Source organism: Cebus imitator, unplaced genomic scaffold (genome assembly GCF_001604975.1).
Source record: "Cebus imitator isolate Cc_AM_T3 unplaced genomic scaffold, Cebus_imitator-1.0 Scaffold214, whole genome shotgun sequence".
In the NCBI taxonomy this organism is placed as follows: Eukaryota; Metazoa; Chordata; class Mammalia; order Primates; family Cebidae; genus Cebus; species Cebus imitator.
In genome coordinates this window covers 2612134-2622593 of record NW_016107529.1, presented here as the reverse complement: position 1 = coordinate 2622593, position 10460 = coordinate 2612134, and the positions used below count along the sequence as shown (strand labels likewise).

At 44.0% G+C, this 10460-nt stretch overlaps 1 protein-coding gene across 4 annotated transcripts in view; it reads left to right on the top strand.

The window, feature by feature from the left end:
• Positions 1–2220: 2220 nt before the first annotated feature.
• The window catches only part of NRDC (nardilysin convertase), a 93910-nt gene continuing 85670 nt past the window's right edge, over positions 2221–10460 (top strand). For all 4 annotated transcript variants that reach the window (XM_037745808.1, XM_037745807.1, XM_037745809.1 and 1 more), the window contains exon 1: positions 2221–2860. In XM_037745808.1, the coding sequence (XP_037601736.1) occupies positions 2520–2860 (341 nt within the window). In that variant the 5' untranslated portion in view covers positions 2221–2519. The remainder of the gene's footprint in view (positions 2861–10460) is intronic.

Genomic DNA, 10460 nt, shown 5'->3' with positions numbered 1-10460 from the left:
CCGTCTCAAAAAAAAAAAAAAAAATTACCTCATCTACTACTCCAGTTTAGGTTCCATCATTTTCTACCTGAATCATTGTACCCTTCCTCCCCAACTCTTTAATTGTTCTATCTCATACAATTTGTCTTCATTGCATTTATTGTTTTCTGGATATGTGAGACAAAGTAGCAAACAAAGCCATGTTTGCTCATTCTGTTTACCAGCAGAATTTCACAAACTCTCTTGCCAGCAGCATTTCACAGGCTGTGACTGCGCAGAGCCCTCCAGAATACCCTGAAGATGATAAGCAGGATGAGTACAAGTTCCCATGTCTGAATCACTGTATTTTTGGAAAAGATAAATCCAATGATCCTAGACTTTGCCTCTTCCTGTAAATAAGATGACTGACAGGATTAATGATGATGCCTCCATAATCTATAAGCAGATGTACCCTTCCACCGAAACCTTTATGAGATTTTGCTCTAGTGTAACTCGAGTACATTTTTAAATTTTTTTATTAGAGACAAGGTCTTGCTGTCACCAGGCTAGAGTGCAGTGGCACTATCATAGCTCACTGTAACCTCAAATTCTGGAGTTCCAGCAATCCTTCCACCTCAGCCACCCCCGTAGGGTGGACTACAGGCATGTTCTACCAGCCTTTTTTTTTTTTTTTATTTTTGTTTCCAGCCTTGTTTTTCAATGTGTGTGGGGACAGTCTTGATATGTGACACAGGCAGGTCATCAACACCCGACCTCAAGTAATCCTTCTGCCTCAGCTTCCTTAAGCACTGGGATTGCAGGCCCAAGCCACCACCCCAGCCTTTCTGAGCACATGTGATGTAACTTCCAAGCACCTGCAGAGCCACCACCACCTGTATCTGTATATAAGCTGTGGGCTGAAACACTGCTTTGGAGCAGTCTGACAAACTCTGTGACTCTCCGAGGTGGCAGTCCTCAGTAAGAATTCTGAAGAAAGCCAACCTTAATTATTTAAAAGCCTGATTTTCTTTAGTTGACATATTTTACTGTTTCTTCCCATTAGAATGCAAGCTCCACAAAGGCAAGGCTGAAAATTTTTTGTTGTTTTGACAGTGTCTCACTATGTCAACCAGGCTGGAGTACAGTGGTGCAATAACAGCTCACGGCAGCCCGACCTCCTGGTCTCAAGCAATCCTCCCGCCTCAGCCTCCTGAGTAGCTGGGACCACACGCACGCACCACCACGCCTGGGTAATTTAAAAAAAGAATTTTGTAGAGACGGGGTTCTCACCATATTGCCCAGGCTGGTCTCAAATTCTCAGCCTCAAGTAATCCTCCTGGCCTCCCAAAGTACAAGGATTGTAGGTGTGAGCTACAGCGCCCAGTCTAAGACAAGTTTTGTTTTGTTCATGGTTGTATTCCTTGCATCTGGAACTCAGGGAGGCCTCCAAAACCTTGAAGATATAGTAACCATCAACACACCTCCCAGCTTCAAGTCTTTCTCCATTCATTCATTCATTCATATATATATATATATATATATATACATATATATATTTTTTTTCTCTATTCTTTTTATGGGCTAGGATCTGTTATCCCATGGTGTCAGTATATTGCATCTTATTAATTTCGGCTGCTTTTCAGTTTTCGTTTATGTTTCTATTTCCGTCACATTTACATTGCTCACCAAAGACCACTGCAAGCGGCAAAAACTGGGAAATAAGACTTGAAGGCAGCAGACGCTGCACCTGCTCAATAAAAATTGGCCGAATTTAACAGCAGGAGCTAAAAAATGTTTTTGCACAGAAGAGTGAGCACATTCACACTGGTCTTTTTAGAACTTTTTTAGGCTTTGAGGGTGAAAATCCACCGGGGTCGGGCAGGCAACAGAGTAGAGAGGAGCCAATTACCATTTGCGGCGCTCGGGACCAGCGTCTATCCTGCGGGGTAGTAAAAGACTTCCGGCGTTTGGCTTTTTTACGTGCTGAGTCACGGCCGAAGGTTCGCCCCGGGTCTGAGGGGCAGGGTGCCCAAAATATGACACGAATGGGAAAATTTAAAACTTTGGAATTAATATTCTCTACTCGTTTGTCGGTTTTCTCATTAGGGGAATATTTTTCTCTGAGACGCAGAGCACTAAATCAGTGATCGCCACAACCCACTCCCCCGGTACGTCATAAACGCTGCGCAGCCCCCCGGCGGTCCTTCTCCCGTCGTCCTCCGCCTCTTCTCCCTCGCCCCTCCCACTTTGGGTTTCGAAATGCTTGCTGGCTCTTCCGAGAATCAGTCCGGGTCACTTTAGTTCCTCTCCGTTCCTCATTGGTTGCTTGCGTGCGCGTGACTATTTTCTTGCCTCATGATTGGCTAAAATCAGTAGCGTCATCGACGGCCAGGAGGGCGGAGGGATGAGGGAAGTTGGCGTGTGAGAGACCGGGTTGGGGGAGGGGTTCAGGCCTGTTCTCAGCTGCGGCGGCAGCACCAGCGCCGGCCGCCACAGCCTCTGGAACGCGGAGGAGGTGGGTCCTGGGAAACGGGATGTCCATCGCTCCAGCTTGGTGGTGAATGCTGAGGAGAGTCACGGTTGCTGCAGTCTGTGCCACCCGGAGGAAGTTGTGTGAGGCCGGGCGGGAGCTCGCGGCACTTTGGGGAATCGAAGAACGGGGTCGGTGCGAAGACTCTGCTGCTGCCAGACCCTTTCCCATTCCGGCCATGCCTGGAAGGAACAAGGCGAAGTCTACCTGCAGCTGCCCTGACCTGCAGCCCAATGGACAGGATCTGGGCGAAAACAGCCGGGTTGCCCGTCTAGGAGCGGATGAATCTGAGGAAGAGGGACGGAGGGGGTCACTCAGTAATGCCGGGGACCCTGAGATCGTCAAGTCTCCCAGCGACCCCAAGCAATACCGGTGAGGGAGGAGGCTGGCACTGGGGAGGAGAACAGTGCAGGCCTCTCTGTCGGTGCCGCTGTCACTTCTTGTCTCCATGTCTCCCAGTGGAGCAACAGGGCACACTTTCCACCCCAAATGCTTCCTTGGGTGGAGGTGGCAAGCGTGATTAGGGGCTTCCCTGTGGTGTCAGCTGGGCAAGTGGGAAATCTTGGGTTCCAGGATGTCAGAATGGGAGAAGCTTTTCGAGCCATTTGAATGCAGTCGCTAAAGCATGAATGGTGAGGGAGTCTTGGTATTATGTTGCCAGGAAAGGTTGATGGAGTTGGGTACTTTAATTTTGGAGGACAGGCTATTTAAGGGGCATATTATCACTATCCAAAATATTTGAGGGACCCTTAAGTAATAGAGAGGTGAAACTCGTGGACGAAAGTTACCAGAGGATGGTGTGGCTTCAGTAAAGTAACTTTGCATCATATTTGACCTATGTTGAAGTGGCTTGTTTCCGTGGGTAGTTCTCCGTTACCAAAATGATTGGGTGACCTCTTCCAGGAATATATTAGAGAGGACTTGGGTCTCAGTTGGTGAGGTGTAAGGTTTCTTCTAATCTTGAAATTCTCTACTTTTGGTTTGTTCAGGAGTCCTCTAACCATTTCTAATAATTGGTGATTCAGAACCCACCTGAATATTTCCTTCAGAGGTACTTATTTCATGGAATATCATGACTATGATGTGTCTTGTGTGTTTGTGTATGCGTGTGTGTTTAAATAGAGTCTGGGTCTTATGTTGCCCAGGCTAATTTCCAACTCCCGGGCTTAGGCAATCCTCCTGCCGTGGCCTCCCAAAGTACTGGGATTATAGGCGTGAGCCGCTGTGCCCGGTCTGGACTTCGATGTATTTTAAATAGAGTTTGAGGAAATTGAGACCCAGAGAATTTGCTTCTTGCTCAGAATCACACAGCTAAATAATAACAAAACTGGCACGATGGCCCTTCCTATCTGATACCAAATCCAGTGCATCATTTGCTGATTTTTTATTTTTTGAGAAGGAGGCTGTCTCTGTCACAAGGCTGTAGTGCAGTGGCGCGATCTTAGCTCTCTGCAATCTTCACCTCCCGATTTCAAGCGATTCTCCTGCCTCAGCCATCCGAGTAGCTGGGACTAAAGGTGCATACCACCATGCCCAGCTAACTTTTGTATTTTTAATAGGGGTGGGGTTTCACCATGTTGTCCAGGATGGTCTCGATCTCCTGACCTTGTGATCCGCTCACCTTGGCCTCCCAAAGTGCTGGCATTACGGGCGTGAGCCACCACACCCGGCCCATTTGCTGATTTTTTTCACAAAGTTCTTGCTCATGTGAATTCAAAGCTGAAGAAGGATTCTAGCTCTAAATTTGTTATAAGCTCCTATAGCATTAGAGCAAGAAAGAACCTTAGAGATAATCTTTTCCACTTTCCACCACCCCGCTTTGACAGATGACCAAAACTGAGGTCTAGAAAGAAGTGTCTTAGCCTCAAGTTTAGGACCAGCCTAATTTCCCCTTTCACTTCAATTCTAGATAATATTTTCCCCAGGCTGCTGGAGTCAAGAGATCTTTATAAATGAGCTGAATTTTCTCTTATTAAAGATGTGGTTGTACAGGTTGAGTATTCCTAATCCAAAAATCCAAAACTCTCAGAAATCCGAAACTTCATGAGTGCCAACATACCACAAGTGAAAAATTCCATACATGACACCTTTGCTTTTTGATCATTGGTTTAATGTACACAAACTTTGTTTCATGCACAAAATTATTAAAAAATTGCATAAAGTTATCTTCAGGTTATGTGTATAAGGTATATATGAAACATAAATGATTTTTGTATTCATACTGGGTCCCATCCCCAAGATACCTTATTATGTATACGCAAATATTCCAAAATTCAAAAAAATCCAAAATTTGAACCACTTTTGGTCCCAAGTGTTTCGGATAAAGGATACTCAACCTGTATTGGCAATGTATAAATGGTATAAATGAGCAGGTTGAAAACTTGACAAAAGGTGCTTAGTTTTTGTCTTCCAGATCAGATGTTCAATAATAGTTGGGCCGGGCGCGGTGGCTCAGACCTGTAATCCCAGCACTTTGGGAAGCCAAGGTGGGTGGATCACGAGGTCAAGAGATCGAGACCATCCTGGTCAACATGGTGAAACCCCGTCTCTACTAAAAATACAAAAAATTAGCTGGGCATGGTGGCGCGTGCCTGTAATCCCAGCTACTCGGGAGGCTGGGGCAGGAGAATTGCCTGAACCCAGGAGGCAGAGGTTGTGGTGAGCTGAGATCGTGCCATTGCACTCCAGCCTGGGTAACAAGAGTGAAACTCTGTCTCAAAACAAACAAACAAACAAAAAACAATAGTTTCAGGGTTTCTTTTCCTGCCTATACAAAGTTATATAGTAACTAATGTTTATGGAATAGACAATATGTTTCAGCTACTGTTGTAACTGTTTTAATTTTTTTTTTTTTATAGAGACCAGTTGGCCAGGCTGGTCGTGATCTCCTAACCTCGTGATCCACCTGCCTCGGCCTCCCAAAGTGCTGGGATTACAGGTGTGAGCCACCGCGCCTGGTCTGTTGTAACTGTTTTAGATATGTTATTTCACTTACCTCATTTTTGATACATTTATTTAATTAATATCAATTAAGTCCTATGTGCCAGGCATCAAGCTAGATTAAATATTTTCTGAAACTTGGTCAAATATAATGTAATAAGTAACATGTTAGTCTGGGTGAGTATACAAAAATGATTAAGCCTGTCCCTCCCTTCAGGGAGCTTACAATAGTAGAGAGGGACGCAGACACATAAAAAAATAAAATTAAAGGCTGTTGTGGTGGCTCACGCCTGTAATCCCAGCACATGAGGGGCCCAGTTGGGAGGCTCACTTGAGCCAGTAGTTCGAGACCAGCCTGGGCAACATAGTAAGACCCTGTCTCTACACACAAAAAATTAGCTGGGTGTGGTGGTGTGTGCCTGTAGTCCCAGCTACTTGGGAAGCTGAGGTAGGAAGATTCCTTAGCCTAGGAATTTGAGGCTGCAGTGAGCCCTGATCGTGCCACTGCATTCCAGCCTGGGTAGCAGTGAGACACTGTCTCAAAAATAAAATTAGGGCACTAAAGTTTTGTAGAAGCTGTAATGGAAGTATGTCCTAGATATACTGAGGGATGAAATAAATTGGTAAATTCCACCTGGGGAGAAAGGAAAGCCTTCAAAGAGGAGATAATGCTTAAGAGTTGTTCTTTGAATCAGTTGTTGGGTTTTGTCTTTATATGGCTTTTGCCAAGTCATTGTCCTTCTTAGAGTCTCAGCTTGTTTTAAAAATGAAGGGGGTTGGTTAGAACAACAGTGTTTTTCAGTAACCCTCCCCTTTCAAAAGAACAGTTCTTCCATATTACCTGTTTTATGTACTGGAGTTTCAATTAGACTTTTAAATAAAAGATTTTATTAGTTTAAAATAAAGGTGGAAAACCTCAGGACTAGGTGATTTTTAAAGTCTTATCCAACTTAAATTCTGTGAATTTTTGTAACCAGAAACATACTTATGAGGCATCTATAGCCCAGAAAGCAGAATTATTTTTCCAGATTCTGCTGTGATATTCTCTCTGTGTAAAGTCTTTCTAGGCAGAGCTAATTCTTCTTCCGTAGTATTTCAGTAGGATTTTGTACATGATCCATTACAGTAGATAGCATCATATTCTATGTCTTTTGAACAAGCCTCAGAAGAGGACCTATTTGGAGGAATATTTTGGTGAAATAATACCTTGAAAGGTTTACCAGTCTGCATTTATTAATAGCATGCAGAATTTTACTTCAGCATATGTGTAATTTCTGTTCAGCTTTTTTGAAATGTTGGGCATATCTCCAGGACATCTATTATGCTTTTTCTGGGATCTGTATTAAATGCTCACCAAGTGTTGATTCCCTTCCCTTCTGGAAGGATTAAGAGACTTCAGGTTGGGAACTGATATTCAATTTTTTTTTTTTTTGAGTTGGAGTTTTGTTCTTGTTGCCCAAAACTGGAGTGCAATGTCATGATCTCCGCTCACTGAAAACTTCGCCTCCCAAGTTCAAGGGATTCTTCTGCCTTAGCCTCCCAAGTCTGGGATTATAGGCATGTGCCACCACGCCCAGCTAATTTTGTATTTTTAGTAGAGAGGGGGTTTCTCCATGTTGGTCAGTCTGGTCTTGAACTCTTGACCTCAGGTGATCCCCCTGCCTCCGTCTCCCAAAGTGCTGGGATTACAGGCGTGAGCCACTGTGTCTGGCCAATATTCAAATTTTTATTGGTGTTGAGTAGAAAGCCTAGATGGGCAGTATTAGTAGTGGTGTATTCTATTTATTTTTTATTTTTATTTTTGAGACAGGGTCTTACTCTGTAAACCAGGCTGGTATGCAGTGGCGCGATCACGGTTCACTGCAGCCTTGACCTCCCAGGCTCAGGTGATCCTTCCAGCTAGGCTCCCCAGTAGCTGGGACTACAGGCACGTGCCACCATGCCCAGCTAATTTTTTGAAGACATGGGAGTTTCACCATGTTGCCTAGGCTGGTCTCCAACTCCTGACCTCAAGTGATCTGCCCCCCTTGGCCTCCCAAAGTGCTGGGATTACAGGCACAGGTGAGCCACTGCACCTGGCCTGGCTGTGGTGCATTCTGAATAGTAAATTATTTTAACAATGAAGAACACTTAATGTTAGGTAGTTTGGATTGATTTAAACAAATGTAAAACACTTTCCATGTTTAACCTGTTTGTAAAAAGCTGTGGAGAAGGAAAGAACAAATGAAAAGGTATATAAACTTCTTTTTTTTTTTTTTTTTTTTTAAGGATTAAAAAATCTTTTTTTGAGACAGGGTTTCGTCACCCAGGCTAGAGTACTTGGTGGCATCACAACCTGCCCCACCACATCTAGCTAATTTTTAATTTTTAATTTTTATTTTTTTTTGAGACAGGGTCTGGCTCTGTCGCCAGGCTGGAGTGCAGTGGCACAATACTCTGCTCACTGCAACCTCTGCCTCCCGGGTTCAGGCGATTCTCCTGCCTTAGCCTCCCAAGTAGCTGGGATTACAGGTGCGCACCACTACACCCAGCAAATTTTTGTGTTTTTATTGGATACAGGGTCTCACTATGTTGGTTAGGATGGTCTCAAACTCTGACCTCATGATCCGCTCACCTCAGCCTTCCAAAGTGCTGGGATTACATGCGTGGGCCTCCGCCCCTGGCCTATGTCCAGCTAATTTTTTGTAGAGATGTGGCTCTCGCCAGGTTGCCCAGACTGGTCTCGAACTCCTGACCCCAAGGGATCTGCTCACCTCCACCTCTCGATGTTCTGGGATTACATGTGTGAGCTACCATACAAATGAAAAGACATACACACTTCTGAAGGGCAAGCCCTTCTAATTTAAATTCTGGTCAGACTGTTACAAGTGAGGGGATGGTTATCTTAATAAATTTACAGGCCAGGTGTGGTGGCTCACCCCTGTAATCTGAGAACGTTGGGAGGTGGAGGAGGGTGGATCACCTGAGGTCAGGAGTTCAAGACCAGCCTGGCCAACATGGTGAAAACTTGTCTCTACTAAAAATACAAAAATTAGTCGGTTGTAGTGGCAGGCACTTGTAATCCAAACTCGGGAGGCTGAGGCAGGGGAATTGCTTGAATTCGGGAGGCAGAGGTTGCAGTCCGCTGAGATTGTACCACTGCATTCCAGCCTGGGCAACAGAGCAAGACTCTGCCTTAAAATAAATAAAATAACATTTCATAGAAAATAATGGGTAGGTGTATGCTGAATAAGGTACAGGCTATTTCTGAATATTATGTTGTTTACTTTTGTATGCTGTTGAACAGGAGGAGGATCACAGTTCAAGTGAGCGGAACAGTTGCATTGAGAACATTAACATTTCTTGGCTTCCTGAATAGTTTGCTGGTGAAGGGGCTCACTTCTGAGCAGAAGCCTTTTGTTCACTTTGGCATCACATATACTCACCAGAAGCTTTATGCAAATCACCAGAAGAAAACTATACATCAGAAAACAAGATAACTTATTTTTTAATTGGATGGGAAGAAGATAGGTTTCTTTGTTAATAGTTACAAAGAAAACTCCTGGAACAGTAAATGCTTCATTCAGTACCTGAGCTAGTAATTTCATTTGTATGTGTTTCATTTCACATACACACAGACACACAAATATTGCTGAAATGATCACAAAATCTCACAGCTGCAAAAGAAATCAGCATGACTTCCATGTGTATAAATTCCAGGAGGTTGACAGCAATTCCTTAGTCTGATACAAATGAACAAATGAATCCAAATCTCCTTTTTTTTTTCACTCCCACTCATCTTGTAAAGTAGAGGTAACCTAGGTATTACTTCATGAGATTCAAACTCATTTAACAAAGTTAAGTGCTTTTAAGGTTGAAATATGTTAAATCTTATGAATACTAGTATAACTTTAATAAACATAGCTTTTGTCTCTTACTATTCCTTGGACTGATTTCTTTATTTTGTTTTGTTTTTGAGACAGTCTGGCTTTGTCACCCAGGATAGAGTGCAGTGGTATGATCTCAACTCACTGTAGCCTCTGCCTCCCAGGTGTAAGCCATCCTCCCTACCTTGGCCTCCTAAGTAGCTGGGACTACAGATACATGCCCAGCTAATTTTTGTAATTTTTTTTGTACAGGTTGGATTTTGCTTTGTTGCCCAGGCTGGTCTCAAACTCCTGAGCTCAAGCAGTCAACCCACCATAGCCTCCCAAAGTGCTGGGAGTACTGGCATGAGCCACCACACTGGGCCTGAATGATTTCTTCAATGTGGGCTGATGGGCTGGTAAGAAAAGAAAGAGTATATGTCATTTCTAACTAAAATGTGTGCGCGTGTGTGTGTGTGTGTGTGTGTGTGTGTGTGTGTGTTTTAGGAAAATAAGATTTAGCATTAAAAAGCTCTCTGTTTTTATGGCTGGGTACGGTGGCTCACACCTGTAATCCTGACACTTTGGGAGGCTGAGGTGGGCGGATCACCTGAGGTCAGGAGTTGGAGGCCCACCTGACCAACATGGTGAAACCCTGTCTCTACTAAAATACAAAAATTAGGCGGGCATAGTGGCGGGCGCCTGTAATCCCAGCTACGGGGGAGCCTGAGGCAGGAGTATCGCTTGAACTGGGGAGGCAGAGGTCGCAGTGAGCTGAGATTGTACCCAATGCACTCCAGCCTGGGCATCAGAGCCAGACTCTGTCTCAAAAAAACAATGCTCTCTTTTTAAAGAACTGATGGTAAAAGCTCTTTTCCTTTTAAGGAGCTTATGATGTGCAGGGGGAGAGTCAGGGAGCTCTGCTCTCAGAGGAGAGTTTCAGATACTGAAACTGAAATGCATTAAATGTAATAGGTGCTAGAATAGGGATATGTAAAGTATGACTTTTTGTTTTGTCATTTGTGTTTCTAGTTTGCTATCTACTGGTCATGTGATCTTTAGCAAGTTAACTAGTGTCCCTAAGACTAAGGATCCTCATAAGGACGTAGTAGAGGAGCAACTCATAAACAATTGAAATTGAAAAGGAGCAGTCTGGAAGCAGGTGATAGTGCCTTTTTTTTTTTTTT